General features: G+C 47.1%; 1 protein-coding gene across 1 annotated transcript in view; it reads left to right on the top strand.

Moving 5' to 3' along the window:
• SORL1 (sortilin related receptor 1) overlaps window positions 1-14,318 on the top strand; it is a 174,346-nt gene extending 160,028 nt beyond the window's left edge. The window contains exons 45-48 of the mRNA XM_049620870.1: window positions 977-1,083; window positions 3,384-3,576; window positions 6,180-6,392; window positions 7,579-14,318. Of these exons, the coding sequence (XP_049476827.1) occupies window positions 977-1,083; window positions 3,384-3,576; window positions 6,180-6,392; window positions 7,579-7,646 (581 nt within the window). The 3' untranslated portion in view covers window positions 7,647-14,318. The remainder of the gene's footprint in view (window positions 1-976; window positions 1,084-3,383; window positions 3,577-6,179; window positions 6,393-7,578) is intronic.
• Window positions 14,319-16,060: the final 1,742 nt, after the last annotated feature.

Raw genomic sequence — 16,060 nt, 5'->3', positions numbered from 1 at the left:
CGATGAGGAGCCCTCTCGCGCAGCAAGGTGCCCCCAGGGCTGCTAGGAAGCCTGTAGAAACACAACATCTCTCAGGAACCGCCCGGGAAGTGTCGGTATCCACGCCTGGCGGGCAGGGCAGGGTTCCAGGGCCTGGGCTACAGGGTGGTGGCCCGGGGGGACGGCTGTCGTTCTCCGTGTCCTGCATCGCTTTCGCTCTCCTTCTGCCTAGCTGGTTTCGACATTTGTAGGGGCCCAGGGCAGGAATGCCCCCAAAGAGGTAGGAAGTGAAACAGCCTCTGCCCCGAAAGCCGAGGATGGGAACCTAGGCCGAAATCACAGTGGTTTCTTGCGGCCAAGGAGGGAGGCCAAGAATTGGGCAGCGTATTAAAGGGGGCTTCCTGCCACTCCAGAGCTGGCTCAGCCGTCAGACTCTGGTTCAGAAAGCAGGTCATGAGCTCAGGTCCCTGGCTGGCAGCAGACGGTGTCAGGATGTCCGCGACAGAGGCCCCACTAGGCTGGCGGTGTGAGCAGCGGGTCAGGGCCTGACTCCAGTGTCACTCCAGGGCCCTCTTGTCGGGTACAGCCCCTGGCCCCTCACTGAGCAGTCAGGCTCCTCAGGTCTTGGGGCGGGACCGGGGAGACAGGAAAGCAGACTGCAACCAGAGCAGAAGTCCAGGAAGGCTCTGGAACCGTGGTCCATCCCACCCCCTCCCTTTCTCCCCGACCCAATTTGTTTTCGGCCATCTGTGGCTCTGAGGGCCACTAGAGCAGGTGCTATCCAGATTTGGCCAAAGGTATTATAACAGCAACAAGAGAGATGCCACTTAGGGAGCGTCTACCTTGTGTGAGGCTCTGTACTAAGCAACACATGGGTTCCATTTCTTCCTTGACCTAGCCTCTCAAGTTGGCGTTATTTAATCTCCCTCTGACCAGAGAGAACAGCGATTCCAATACATAGCCACTAACCGCATCCTGCTGAATCTTTAATTTTCAGTTTCATTGTCCGCACCTGATGCCTTAAAAATCATAACAGAAAACGACCACGTCCTTCTGTTTTGGAAGAGTCTAGCTTTGAAGGAAAAGCATTTCAATGAAAGCAGGGTGAGTTCCTCCCTCCTCCACAATGACTTCGGGGGTCTAATTGAAATGCAGCTTTAGAGATGGGCTCGTTACCAGCCCGCTGGCGCGTCAACAGGGGGAGAGAGAAAGAAAAGGGCACGGGAGCGAACTGGAGAACAAAAGGGCCATTTTCTGTGGGCTCGCTAATTACTCAGAGGTTTATCCTGCCCGTTCAAGAGAGCCCTGCACTAAGCACCTTTCATTCCTGAACTTGTTTTCCCCCCGCAAGACAGGGGAATGGGCCAAGCCCTCCCTGTGCCTTCTGACAGTCCCAGAGCAGGGCCGTGGCTTCAGTGCCGGGGACTGAGCTACATCCGTGCCGTGGCATCGCGGTTTCTTTCCGGTGATGTCCGAAGGAACAAGAAGTACCTGCAGATAGTCCGTCAACGTATAGAAAAGACTTTTGTTTTGTTTTGTTTTGTTTTGTTTTGTTTTGTTTTGTTTTGTCACTGGCAGACCCATGACTGTATTCGCAGCAGGAGATGGGAGGGAGGAGGAGGAGGGCGAGTAGATCTGCCGATCTGTCACCCAAGGGTGGACAGGTTCTTGAGCGGACCTGGCTTGTCCCCGTTGTCAGCAAAGCACGAGCTGAACAGAGACACGACAAATCCACTGTGGCTCTTTCGCGGCACAGCGTCGGTAAAGGGCGCTGGGGTTGTAAATGGTCACCCTGTAATGCCAGAAGCAAAGCTAGAGTAAAATTTGAAAATCGTCACAACTCTCCCCGCCGGGACGGATGCGTGGTTAATAAACTCAAATATAAAGAAAGCTTTCAAAGCAGTTCAGAAGACTAATATTCTGATTCTGGAAAAGGTACCGGTAACACAGTAAAAACTCCAGCAGCAGTGGGCAAAAGAAAAAAGGATCAATCTCACTGGTGATCTGAACACCAAAGATAGGACCCTTTCAACATTAAATCAGCTAAGTTTGGCGGGGGGGGGGGGGTGGGAAGAGTATTACTAGAATGAGCCGTAGTTGGGGAGATTAGCATGCTGGGAATACAAATTGGTTCAGCCTTTCTGTAAGGCACTTTGGTGATACATGTCAGAAATAAAAAGCGTTCGCATCCTTTGGCCCGGCAATTCTTTCGGGATTTTATTCTCAGGAAACGATGTGCATAAAGAATTTATGTACAAGGCCCTGTTGAGGGCCTTGTTTTATTTCTGATAGCAAGAAAGAGGAAATAACTTTAGTGTCTAAAGGAAGAGCATGTTTCATAGTTAATTAAGTGAATGACCGACGTTTGTATCATTTGGATGTTTTTCTTTACACCTTTATGTATGTTGCACGCTCTTGACAGCAAATACGTGCTAGATAGAAGCAATCAATGCTAGTTTCTAAAGAAGAATGGGGGGACAGGATTCCAGGTAGGCGGTATTGGGAGGCCCAGTTTGGCAGCCAGTGGTCCGCCTCACGGCCCAGCTTTTAGGTGGAGGTGACAGGTCAGTATTTGACTCCCAGTGGAGGGTTCTGGCATAAGCATATAGCACATCCTTCTCCTCTCCCCCTGGCTTAGAGTTCAGAGAATAGACAGGTCAATGGAATGGGGACCAAGAGTCTGTGAGTATGCAGTGGGGCCCAATATGTGGATAGAGCTAAGAGAGGAGGTCTTTTTTTTTGGTGCTGGTGGGGTGGGAGTTGGTAGCTTTGAGACTGGAATATTGGGAGATTGTCATAGAAGTCCAGAAGTCCATTCTGCCCCCACCCTAATGTTGAAGTGCTTTCTGGTCAAGGCCAAGTTGGTCTGGGGCCACCATCAGCCTGGAAGAGCTAGAAAGTGAGGAGCTGGGGAGTGAGCTGTGGGCTGACAAGGAAGTTCCCACACACTGTTCTCCCTAGAAATGTCCTGACTTTCCCAGCCCCGCTGCTGGAGTCCCACCACGACCCGGATTTATCGTGAGTCAAATCCCATTACATTACAGCAAACTGTTGCTGAATTGTCCGGATTCTTTGTTGCGTTTCGTATTGCTTGAGATGAGTGGACTCTTGACCAGAACTTTGAATGTGTAGCAAAATATTTATCAAAATGGCTTTCATTAGGGCTATACTTTTCCACTTTGCAGCTCACAAGTGGGCGTGGTAGTTATTTGGGATGGGAAAATTGCCATTTTCTGAATCCAATATCTCAGTGGTAACGTAAAAAGATCTAGTAAGAAACCCAAAGTGCTTTCGCATCTATAAAAGCCTGCAATAAGGAGCTCACATAAAGTTGGAACCAGTAATAGAAGCTGTCAGATTCCTTACTTAACTTCCTGCACAATCTCTCGTGTCTTTGTTTTCAGGGCTATGAGATACACATGTTGGATGGAGCCATGAATATCTCAGCTTACCTTGGGAATACTACTGACACTTTCTTTAAAATTTCCAACCTGAAATTGGGTCATAATTATACTTTCACTGTGCAAGCAAGATGCCTTTTTGGCAGCCAGATCTGTGGGGAGCCTGCTGTCCTGCTGTATGACGAACTGGGGTCTGGTGAGTCACTCGTGTGGCCACTTTCCATCTTCACTTCTGGGGAAATAGATGAAGGATGTGGCGTGGTCTGATGAATATGTGTCTTTCTTACGCACATTTAAAATATTCTTTCAGGGGCGCCCGGGTGGCTCAGTCGGTTAAGCGTCCGGCTTCGGCTCAGGTCATGATCTCACGGTCCGTGAGGTCGAGCCCCGCGTCGGGCTCTGTGCTGACGGCTCAGAGCCTGGAGCCCGTTTCAGATTCTGTGTCTCCCTCTCTCTCTGCCCCTCCCCTGTTCACGCTCTGTCTCTGTCTCAAAAATAAATAAACATTAAAAAAAATTTTTTAAATATTCTTTCAGTTCAAAAAAGTCATTTGTGCATCCGTGTAATCAGACACTGATTTATTTAACAAATATTTCCCGAGCCAGGCATGGGGTGAGGAGCTGGAGTTACCGTGTGACCAAATTCTGAATGTAGAGCCTAGAAAGGGCATAGGTTAGCAGTAGGTTTTGTTAAAAAAAGGAGATTCTGCTTGGGAAACACTAGGTTAGTGTGAGTGCTACTGCTTGTTGTTTGCAGGACTTCTCAGAGCCTCTAGTATGCTAATATTCCCTGGGATTCTTCCAAGTCAGTAGCTAATCTCCTTCCCATAGAGTAACCGATTGTATAGCCTCCCCCTTCGTCTTAGCCGCCAGTCCAGATCAGAACCTGAATTTGGCCTGGCATCTTGTCTTATAAACACTCACAGATACCAATGTTGGGTCATGCCGAGGGCAGAGGTGGGGCAGGGGAGAGGAACCTTTCATTTGTACAGAAATGCTGCTTGTATCGTAGTAGCTTGGCCAGCATTTCAGCCAACGTTTTGCCACTGGTCTTTTCAGTTCCATTTACTCCCAGCCAGGAGCTCGCCGATGCTTAAGCCAAAATCTTGCGTTAGAGTTGTTGTGTGTTCTGTCATGTCATGTTTCCCAGGCACCTCCCTGAGGGAGGACGACCTTGCAGACTGTGTCCCCTTTGGAGAATCATAGCGTTATTAGAGGTTCTGAGAAGGTCTTACAGAAAACACACAACAGAAGTCTTGTTAACCTAGCAGTTCCTAAATAGAGCCTCCTTTTTAAGCAAAACCAATTAGCAACTGTGAAATAGACTCTGGGGGGAAAACAACTGTTGCCTTTATAAAACCAAAATCGTCCAGCAGAAAGAATCTCTCAGTGAGGCCTCCATTTTCCGCCACAGAAGCAGGGTGGAGGAGGTGAGGGCCCACTCATTCTTGTTTCCTCCGCCACACTGGTTCCTCTTAACCGTTCCAGGCAAGAGCATTGCCCTAGTTTACCACTTCACAGCTGGGGTTACGTTGGGACATACGAAGTAAGACTCTGCTACGGCTTTTCCTCGTAGGTCAATAACGAAAGAATGTAAAGACATGCATCTTGAGTTGTTAGATTAGGCTCGCAAGAAATGGCTGTTCTCTGGCCCATCTGGTTGAGCACCTTGTTGGGATGAACCCCTGGGTGGCTACTGAGCCTTCCCTCTGAGGCACAGGCCTGTGCCACAGCACCTTGCCCCAAACCAGGGAACTGCCTCAACTCTTCATAGGACAGGGAAGGTCCACTTTGCTTCCTTAGCTAAAATGGGCTCCCAAGTTCCATTTTCCTGCCTCACTCAGACTTTCCCCAGGAATTAAAAAAAAAAAAAAAATTTTTTTTTTTGATGTTTGTTTATTTGCAAGAGACAGAGCACGAGCAGGGGAGGGGCAGAGAGAGGGAGACACAGAATCCGAAGTAGGCTCCAGAATCCGAGCTGTCAGCACGGAGCCCGACACGGGGCTTGAACCCACGAACCGTGAGATCACGACCTGAGTCGAAGACAGACGCTTAACCGACAGGCGGCCCCTCCCCAGGGATTTTTAAGACTGGCCCTAACCCAGCAGGGGGATGGCTTTGCCCTCGGGCCCTATTGGTACAAATCTATCTATACATCATCATAAAGGGAGAATTTGTTGAAGATAGTGGCAAGTGGGCATCATTGTTAGGTTACAGACACCTAAATGGCTTTGCCAAGTGGATTGTTAAAATGTTAAACGTATATGGAAGGGTTCTCTCTCTCTCTCTTATTTAAGTAAGGAAAAAAACCTCATAAAACTTCATGAGCTGTTAAGTCAGTGTTGCAGTTAAGGGATCTCGTTTGTATCACTCGACGGAGCCTCAGGTATTTGCTGTTCAGAGTGACTTCGGTGCCAAGTAGGGGGAAATAATTGCAACCTCGTTAATTACTGGTCTGATTTCACATCCTCTTATGTAAGGCCAGCGAGTGGTCTTAAGTAAGAACGCTAACGAAATCAGTGTCACTACCCCAACAAAGGTCTCCCTTCCAGGAGATTACCTAAATCAACAACGAGGCAGTGATTAGGAGTCTAACGTAATTACCGTATTTGCATGCACAAGGCCCGTGGTCTCTCGGCTCGTGGCACGGCGTGGGGACCCAGCCGGCCGTCACGGGCAGGAACTCGTCACACCGGGCAGGCGGTTCGGGTAACCGTTCGGCAAACTCCCCGCTTTCTCGGCGGGCGGCTCTGCCGCCTTTGCGGAGGGGGCCCATGCGTGGCTGTCTTAACGTTGGCAGGTGCGGGTGCGTCCGCGGCCCGGGCGGCCAGGTCTACGGATGTGGCCGCCGTGGTGGTACCCATCCTGTTCCTGATACTGCTGAGCCTGGCGGTGGGGTTTGCCGTCCTGTACACGAAGCATCGGAGGCTGCGGAGCAGCTTTACCGCTTTCGCCAACAGCCACTACAGCTCCAGGCTGGGCTCGGCCATCTTCTCCTCCGGGGACGACCTGGGTAAGTGGGACGGGGTGCCCTGGCTCTTCCTCCCCACGCAGACCCCTTCCAAGCCGGTGGCCTGAGTAGGAAGTACGGAAGGGTCGATCGATAGGCCCGGGGCTTTCGATACCCCCGAGGTGTCAGCAGGTTTTCAGGAATTCACAACCCCTCTCCATCCTTCCCGGACCCGGAGGTCCAGCGTCCTTGAAGAGCCCGGTCAAGATCAGGAGTCACGCCTTCCCAACTGACTTCCGTCCAGAGAAGCCTTTTCCATCTGGCTGTGCCCCTTTCCGATCGCTAGGGGCACCTCCCCAGTCATTCTGCTTTTTACGTACCCATAACGTGGTATGGAAGAAAGAAAGAAATACCTTTTAAAACGTCTACGTGCTCATTATAATTACGAAATGCCGTAGAGCTAGTGGACCACTTGATATAATAAGTTAGGCGTGTTTTGGGGTCGTCCCCGAGCGCAGACATGTGGACTGTGACTTTACATACCTAGTTTTTTCCCTGTAAACCAGCTATAATATTTTTTTGTTTATAAAGGTATCTGTATATTCCCCGATCACTGATCATTTGATATTAGCTTTGCTCCCTCCTCTTCTCAGTTTCCTGTCTTGCTTAGTACAAGTATTTGGTCTGCTTTGCGTGAATGGGGCGGGTTCTTTGCTTCCGTTACTGGGGGCAAAAGAAGTTAATGGTACCACACGGTGATCACTAAAGACGGATCGTGACTTGGTTGTACAGGATTGTACCGGGGGCCACGAGGGGACATCCTTTAGTCTGGGAAGCTGCCCTCAGATAGCTTCAACCCCTCTGAGGTCCTTTGCCTCAGAGCAGTGTGGGTTCAGAGGAGAAAACGGATAAAGAAGCTCACAGTGTTGTTGTAGGGTGTGGATAACTCCCAATTAGGGAACCTAAGTCACCCGTTGGACTTTTGGATAGGTCATAAGGTTCTCCTTCCTAAATGATTTCCTTTCTTTCTTTGGTTAAGTTCAAGCTACCATTAAAATAAGCTTGGTCACCCGTGGACGGGGAGAAGGTGACCCAAGAGCGTCAAGGGTCAGCTGAGCTCGGTTTCGGCTTAGACCACTGTGCCTAGAGGGCCGTGGTACCGATTTTCCAGGCTGGGGCGGAGGGGTGGGTGTCGGGGTTGGGTGCAAGTGCTCTGGAACTTACCAAGGACCGACTGTTTTGCCTTTAGGGGAAGATGACGAAGATGCTCCTATGATAACTGGATTTTCAGACGACGTCCCCATGGTGATAGCCTGAAAGAGCTTTTCCTCACTAGAAACCAAATGGTGTAAATATTTTATTTGATAAAGATAGTTGATGGTTTATTTTAAAAAGATGCACTTTGAGTTGCAATATGTTATTTTTATATGGGCCAAAAACAAAAGACAAAAACAAAAAAAAAAAAAACAAAAAAAAGGAAAGAAAGGAATGAGTACACTTTGTAGTCATCAACTGTGAACTTCCAACCAGGTTGATTTTAGTAACCAAATTGCTTTAATTTCATATTAATGTAGTCTTACAGGGCTGTGCTTGCTGGGCATGCTTTTAAGTCTGTGAGATCATTTTGATTCAATAAACTGGCCTTTCTTTTTATTTTTCTAAGACACAGAAATGTATTTAATAGAAACACTTCAAGAGAGGGTGACGGGTGGGATCCCTCCCTCCTCCTTGAAGGTGTGCTCAAACTTTAAATTTCGTTCAGACTCAGTTTACATGCAAGTGTGTGTGTTATAGGGGAAGGTTCTTTCCTGTTACTTTGTTAATTTATTGGGACTCTGTATAAGGCAAGGCTTTAGCGGTCATCTGACACCAACACTGCCCGTTAGGAACCCCTCGCCTTGTAGGGTCGGAAGCAATCCATTTTTAGTCACTCGTGTGTCACCTGATGGTATTTGGCAGGAGAGCGCATTGAGTCATTGCTCCGTTTCAGTCAGTCAAACAGACAGCAGTTTCTTCTCTTACGCTAACTGAGGGAGTCTTACTATAGCGCCTTTCACAGCTACAAAACGATTAACCCTGCTTTACTACACCCCGGTGTCATGGCCCTTGCAAAAAAAAAAAAAAAAAAAAAAAAAAAATCACCCGGGTCGTGGGAGAATCCTAGGTCTGTGCCATGATAGATACACTGGCAGATATAGTACTGCTTTGTCCTTTTTGGCTTTTTTGTTTTTACTCACCACTGAAGAATCTCGAATGTAAAATTTTGTATCTGTGTTGAGGTGGCCACTTACTGTCTTTACAAATCTACACTGATATATGCAGTCATTTTGAATTGGGTCAGTGCCTTCTCTCTCTCTCTGTCTCTCTCTCTTTTTGTTTCCTTCCACCTGCTTCCCCCATACCCCTGCCCCGTTTAAAGGGTCCTGTTCGCTCTTAACAGAGATACAGGAGATCGACCAATCCGAGACCGTTCTATCCAGTTTGCAGCTGGAACAAGACTAGAGTTTATTCTCTCTGTAGAACAAGCTGAGCTTTTTTTGTTTTTCTTCTTCTTCTTCTTCTGCCTTTAAATGCCACCCTGGTATTCAGCTCATGGCCACTTGATAGGTACGTGGAATCCATTGTGGACTGATGCCCGCCCTTTAGACCTAGCGTCGTAGGCACCAATGTCCGGCGTTGTTGGGATTCCTCCCGTACGGACCTCGCTGCAGAACCTCTCAGCCGAGAAGCAGTGAGCTCTGGGGATGGTCCAAAGTCATGTTTCTGAATGTGTGTCCTTTACGTGCGAGCTTTCTAAAAACCCCATCTCCTCTGAGATGCTTTACATCAACTTCTCACAAGTATTTGCTTTCTTTTAACCAAAAGTATCGTTCTTGGGTGATAATATAGTTTCGCTCTAGCTAGTGATTGTCTGGAAAACAAAGAGCCAATTCCATTTTCTTCGTTCTAAAAGTTTTAATTTATGTATGTATATATTTTCAGGGAGGAGCGTCTTAAACTATAGATATGTAGCATGTTGCGTGGGTAAGGCTCCCTTTTATTTTAACACGTGGTGGTCATGACGAGCCTCCTTCCACGTTGTCTCCCTTCTTTCTCTCTCCTTCGTTACTTTTTCAAAGAATGGAAGTTCTTTGGTTTTATCTCGTGTTGTCTTGGGGTTACGTTCGGAACTCCAAGGCCTACCCCCCACCCCCACCCCTTTAGTGAAGCTCTTTTAGTAGCTAAAAGATAAACAGTCTGGTGGGAGGCAAGTCGTTTAATTGAACCCCTAGAAAGTATGTTTTCTTCTTCTCTTTTTCGGCCAACTTTTTGGTGGCATTTGTGAAAGCTGATATAAAAGGCTCTGAGACTTTATTTTCAGTTATTCTGTAGGCAGGCCTTTGTTTACAGGGCCCGTGTCTCCAGTTGGCAACTTGAGACATACCTGAGCTTCCAGTTCTCGTCTCCAGCGCCTCCCAGTGCTTAGTGCACAGTACTGTATAGACCGGCCATCACCCCTCTCCTCGGAAAACGCCACTGTGCTGTTTGAGAAAAAGCAGCCTTTTAGGGCTAGAGTATTTTATATACACAGAAGAGCTAAGTTTCTGAAGACTAAGCTAGGTAGATACAGCTATGTGCAAATTGTATATTTTTATGAACTTTTGAAGCACCCACTCTTCCTTCCCTCCGCGTGGCTTTGTGGGGTTGTGGTGTATATACACGCCGTCTGCAGGAGTCCAGAGGTTGGAGTGACCATAGGAAATGAGAACGCAAACTATGTGCAGCCTTTGAACGTGACCAGATCATTGTCTTCACTGTGACCAGTTGGAGCCCCTGGTTGTTTGTGAAGAAGGGGCTTTGTACCTCGTTGGAGATGCCACCTCAAAAGTTCACACCGTATAGGAAAAGAGTTCTCTTCTCTCCCAGCGCGCACGTTAGAATGTCAGCAGCCCGCCCGCACGTGGACCGTGACGGACCACGAACGGACCGCTAAAATTTGGCAGGCAGGGGCACTGCGTACAGAGTTTTCTCCGGAAGCTGACTTTGCCCCTATGTGTATCAAATGCCCCTGAGGAGACACGGGTCCATGCGGATGACATGACAAAGAGTAGAATTCTGCAGAGGAGTCTGGGGAGAAGCCACGTCTATGCAGGCATTTCCAGACAGGTGAGAAGTTCCAGTAACTCCTGGCTGCCCCGGCATACTGGGTACATGGTTATGATGGTGGGAAACTGGTGGAAACTTGGGACTTTGGGGACAGAGGTTCCTGGGGTTCCATCTCTGCCAGTATCTCTAGGGATATTTGGGTGGAACAGGTGTGGGACGCAGAGCTACATGCTCTCTCCTGCCCATCATCCTGGCCTACTAGATTAAGCTACGCTTCAGCCTGTTAAGGACCGTAACCCTTCTCAGATAGCGGCCATTCTGGGGGAACTGGGGAGGGCGATGGTGTGGTGAGGCTCTTGTAGATAACCACCCACCTCCCCTGGGAGAATCTTACCTCCAAACATCCACCCGGCAGTCACTCCATCTTGTAAGATGATAATCCCGGTACTTCCTTAAGGGCAGAAACCTCATCTTGGTAGGTTTGGGTGGTCACTTTCCTACTAAGGGGATCATGGTGAATCTCCGAGAAGATTTTTCTCTTCCTTCGGCAGAGTTGGGAGACCCCTCCCTCAAGGGGTCCGGGAGATAAATCAACCGAATACCATCTCCATATTGATTTTCCGAATTGACCCTCAGACCCTGTGCAGAATCTTCACTTTGTTGAGATTGTACTTTTGACATTCCTAGCATGTTATTTTTCTTAACTGGAGCGTGCGCTGCCTTTCAGGTACAATTTTTGTGTAATAAAAGCCAGTGCATTAAGTTCATATAGACTACTTTCTATGCAAGACTGAGATATGGAATAGATAGCAAGAGGTATGCTTAGTCGGGTACATGGACAATGAGCACGTTCTCAGAATGGGAACCACCACTGAACGTGGGTTGAGGGAGGATAGGTTGTGCGTATGTTTCTGCCCACCGATTTTGAGCAGCCGTGTCGGGAATTAAATCCTCAGAGCCAAGTAACCCAAGAATGGTATTTGCTTCACGTACAATAACGCAAATGGAATAAGTATGAATGCTGAGGGAACATTATTCTCAGATATTCCATGTCATTTCTCATCTAAAGACTCTTGTTACAAATTATTAGAAACTTTAGGCAAAATCGAAAGCATTGGAAGCAAAATAAAGGCCTACTCTGCTCTCATTTAAAGTGAAACACCGTATACTTGTTTCTCTCCAAGGTGACATGAGGCATTTATGATTTCGATCACCTTGACGCGTTTCCAAATCACCAATTTATGCTGAAGATTTTACTATATTGTTGCACAGTTTTACGATAATTTTTGTCTCAATGTCAACTTTTTTCACTGAATAAAAATTTAACTGGGTGAAGGAGACACCTATATGAGAACCCACTCTCTACGCGTGTCTTGAGTTGTTCTTTTGAGCGCAATAAAGATGGTCTGTACAGCGTCCGGACGCTTTTTGATTTGCCTGGTTTGGGAGGATGTGTATTTGATAGATGAGAGAACACGAAGGCCTGGGATAATCTTGTTATGACCAAGGTGCTCTCGCGTGGTGGATCCTTGAAGAACACGATGCCTTAGTGTTGGCTGAGGAGCGGGGAGATGTCAAGGCACCTGTTCTCGCAGTGAATAGAATTACTCCACAGGGGCAGTGACTTCCTTAAAGCTGTCACTACATTTGCTGAGACACCATTGGCTAAGAAGGCAGTTTTCAAGTCTTCCGAGAAGAAAGCACAGCAGTGTGATGTGCTGTGTTGTCAAAGAGCACATTGAGGAGGTTCCCGTGGGCAGTGGGGTCGTGCGAAGGATGCTGCCAGCCCCTCTGATGGGTCAATGAATGGCAGGTGGGCCCATCAGTCAGGCCTGGAGAATATGGAACGGGAGAGAAGGGGAGGCAGGTGTTTCTAATGCAACAGATCTGCTGGTTTGTCGCTTTTGTTTAAATATTGAGCCCAAAGAGAACCCCGAAGGACTGTCCTTCTGTTGTGTAGAAGAGGCAACAGAGGCTCGGAGAGGCTAAGCAACTGGCTTCGGGAAACCAGAGCATGAATGGCAGAACCAGCCTCCAGTGCCAAGAATTTCTGACCCCACACACTGCCTCCCCACCCCCCACCCCACCCCCGTCACCATTCAGCGTCAGAACACAGTCTAACACGTCGCACCCAGAGGAATCCCAAGGGTGAATTTACCTGGTCGTGACCTAGCCCTTGGGTCTCCAGGTTTAGATAATTTGTCAACACGTTAGTGAGTTCGTCTCTTGTGAGCAGGTGCACTTTAACCAAGCTCCTGAGACTGATCTGCGACAAAATAATGCCCATTGAGTAGCTCATCACGGGAAGCAGTCCTGTCACTTAGAATGTTAGCATGGCCAGTGCATTCTCCCCCTCCCAGGGCCCTCTGCCCAGGAAGCCAGACACAACTAGAAGGTTGCTTAGTAACATGGACTCAGAAGAAAGGAAATGGGAGGGACCCAGGTGAGAATAGGGGTTGCCCAATAAATATTGAATGAACGAACAAATGATTGGCATGCCAATACAAGAATAATGTACTCCATATGAACTTAGTATTTGAAACCTTTGGGTTGCAACTCTGTCCATTTCTGAGGAAAGTCTCGCCAGTGGGGTCTTGATCCTTGATGTCCCTTCGCCAAAGGTTCCCTCCACCAGGGCTTGGGCACCGCCCATATCTGCCACTGACTCCTCTTTTTTTGGGTTTTGTGGGTGAAGCAAGCTCCCCACCCCCCACCCCTTCACTAAAACATTATATAGCTAATGTTAATGAACCCTGACTCGGTTACAATAAAATCATCCTGGCCTGACAGCCATTGCACCTGTAAAATTATTCTGCCTATTATATGTTGGTTTTAAAGTTTAACTCTGGGAGGGCGTTGTTTTGGAGTCTGGGGGACCACGTCAGGGTAGCCCCAAATTCTGACTTCATCTGTCAGCTATGTCTCGTTCCCCAGTTGACAGCAAATTAAAAATGGAAAGGCACTGCTAAAGGCAGATAGCCTGACTATAAAAGAAAAACTAAGAAAGAACCTTACAATTAGACTACCCAAAAACCTCTACAAAGGAACTCTCGACGACAACTCGAGGCCATTTACCAAAAAGCCCTATAGACCCCATAGGGCCAGTCCTATACATTAAGTAGCTCACTTGATGAGCATTATAACAGGGCCCTTCTACTGAACCCCTATGCTTTGCCCCTCACTGCTAAACTCTAGAAACAGCTTTTTGCAATTTTAAAAGTGATCCTGTGATTTAGATAGGAGTCTGTGTTTTAAAAGGTGAGTTACATTAGTCTTAGGGGAAGTAACCAAGATCCCACGTGTGGTAAGTGGCGACAGTCAAGATTTGAATCTAGATTTATTCCATTCTGAAATTTATTTTCTTATTCACATGCTACTTTGCCCTTTTGGTTTCAATATTAGAGGTCTAGAATAGTAATACTATGTGGTTAGGGAATTTAAGGGCACAGATAATACAATTTTAAAGGATTTCCCCCAGGAAGATTAGGGATGACATTTGGAGACATGACGAGATAGACTTAAGTTTCTTTGCAAAATCATATATGTGAAACACAAGATGCTAGATCCATGAAACCTTTTCTTTAAAAAAAAAAAAAATTGGAAAATGTTTTTGTTAAGAATCCAGCGCTGAGAACCACAGAGAATTCTTTTCCTTTGTGACAACCCAGTTCGATTTTATCAAAATCCCATGCATCTTGGGGAAAGAATGTTTAACGGACGTCTTATTCACGGTTACTTAGGTACACGGTGGGGCACACCATTGCAACATGTTCCAGTGGGGTGATAATTGGACTAGCACGAGACCATTATGGTCCCAGCAAAAAGAGGTAGCTGCCATTCTTTTCATCCAGCCCTAACTGGCTTTGATTCCGGTGCCCCATTAATTTTTTTTTTTTTTTTTAAAGATTCTGTGTAGGGTAATTGGAGCCTGCAATAATTTCCAGAAGAACAATGATGTTAACGCTTTTAAAAATGCTAATGGTACCATTGTTAGAGCTGCAACCTTATTTAATGCCAAAATGACAACTGGTAATGTTTGGGAATATTTGTATGAAAACAATGACATTTCATACTTAAAACTTGGCATCAGCAAACTTTGAGGGAGAAAAAAAAAAACAAAAAAGGCTTGGATTTAAATGTAAATCAGCTTTTTATGAAACTTGCCCATTGGTTGGAGACCAGTCGGGAAAGCCCTCAGCATCGACGGAATGAAGATCTCACGATTAAAATTTCGTTTTCAGCCTCTCACTAGCAGAAGCCGAACCTGTTAGTTACCCCGGGATTGATGAAGCCTCAGATGGAGCTCAACTGTCTGGGTGTGTGTGCATGTGGGTTTTATGGAATTCTTCATAGGCGGTAGGCGAACAATGCAGGAGCATCACGCTCTTGACTTCGCATGCACACCTCATTCTGAACCCCAAATAGCTTGATTGCTCCCGAGAATCGGCACTACTGTTGGACGAAATTGTATCCCAACGTATGCACGTTGCAGTGAGTCCGGTGAATGTGCTTAAGACCCTGAATACACTGCCCCCAAAGGTGGTTCCAAATACCCGGTAGCCACGATGGGACTTGACGATGAATGTTAGCAAAGCCAAATTGCGCTCCGGTGGGAATTGTTCTGGGGGTTTCTTATACGTTAACTCATTTAAACCTCACACCAATCGTTTAAGGAGGATATTATTATTCTTATGTTCTAGATAAGGAGACTGATGCACAGAAAGATAAAGAAAGTTGCCCAAGTTCACACCAGCTAGTAAGGGGCAGAACTGGGATTTGAACCCAAGTAGCCCGGCTCCAGAGTCTGTGTTTTTAGTTACTTCACACAGCCACTCCCAAGTGTCCCTTCTGATAGCCCAGTTTGGATATGTCTACATTCGGATTTATTTTAACCAGCTAGTTTACCTTTTTAAATAACACTATTGGGGATTATACTTTTTAATGTTTTTTTTTTTTAATTTTTTAATGTTTATTTTTGAGAGAGACAGAGTGCAAGAGGGGGAGGGGCAGAGAGAGAGGGAGACACAGAATCCCAAGCAAGCTCCAGGCTCTGAGCTGTCAGCACAGAGCCTGACGTGGGGCTTGAACTCTCGGACCACGAGATCGTGACCTGAGCTGAAGTCAGATGCTTAACTGACTGAGCCACCCAGGCGCCCCTGTCCCTGCAACCAGTTTTGACAGAGACTTACTCCGAAGAAATGTGGAACCGGAGAATTGTCACTTCATTATCTCTGGCTCACTAAGGGTTCCCCATTCACCGTTTAGTTTCCAAACATGGGAGAAACAGCCATCAATGCCTCCCACCAAAGGAAATAGCATGAACCGACATAGGAGAGCGTAAGACAGATGCATAGCAGACGATGGTTTGCAAACATGGTTGTCACACTAAGCATGTTTGGTACAGAATAATCTGGCTAGCCAAGAGGGATGTGTCTGGATTCTAAGAGAGAGAAGGGAATGGTCTGAAGACGGCTAGAGCCTAGGTGGTTTGCCTGTGTCTGCGTGACCCGCGTAGGGAAGGAAAAGAGGGAATTGGGAACAGTGCTGGAGGGATTTAGTGTCGGAGGGTGAACTTTTCTCCACTTCAACTGGAAAGGGAATGTGTTAAATGGCAAGACAGTTACGTGTTAAATTGCAGCGTATAG

Source organism: Panthera uncia, chromosome D1 (assembly GCF_023721935.1).
Source record: "Panthera uncia isolate 11264 chromosome D1, Puncia_PCG_1.0, whole genome shotgun sequence".
In the NCBI taxonomy this organism is placed as follows: Eukaryota; Metazoa; Chordata; class Mammalia; order Carnivora; family Felidae; genus Panthera; species Panthera uncia.
The sequence above is the reverse complement of the archived record's forward strand: the minus strand, read 5'-3'. Positions and strand labels throughout refer to the sequence as shown.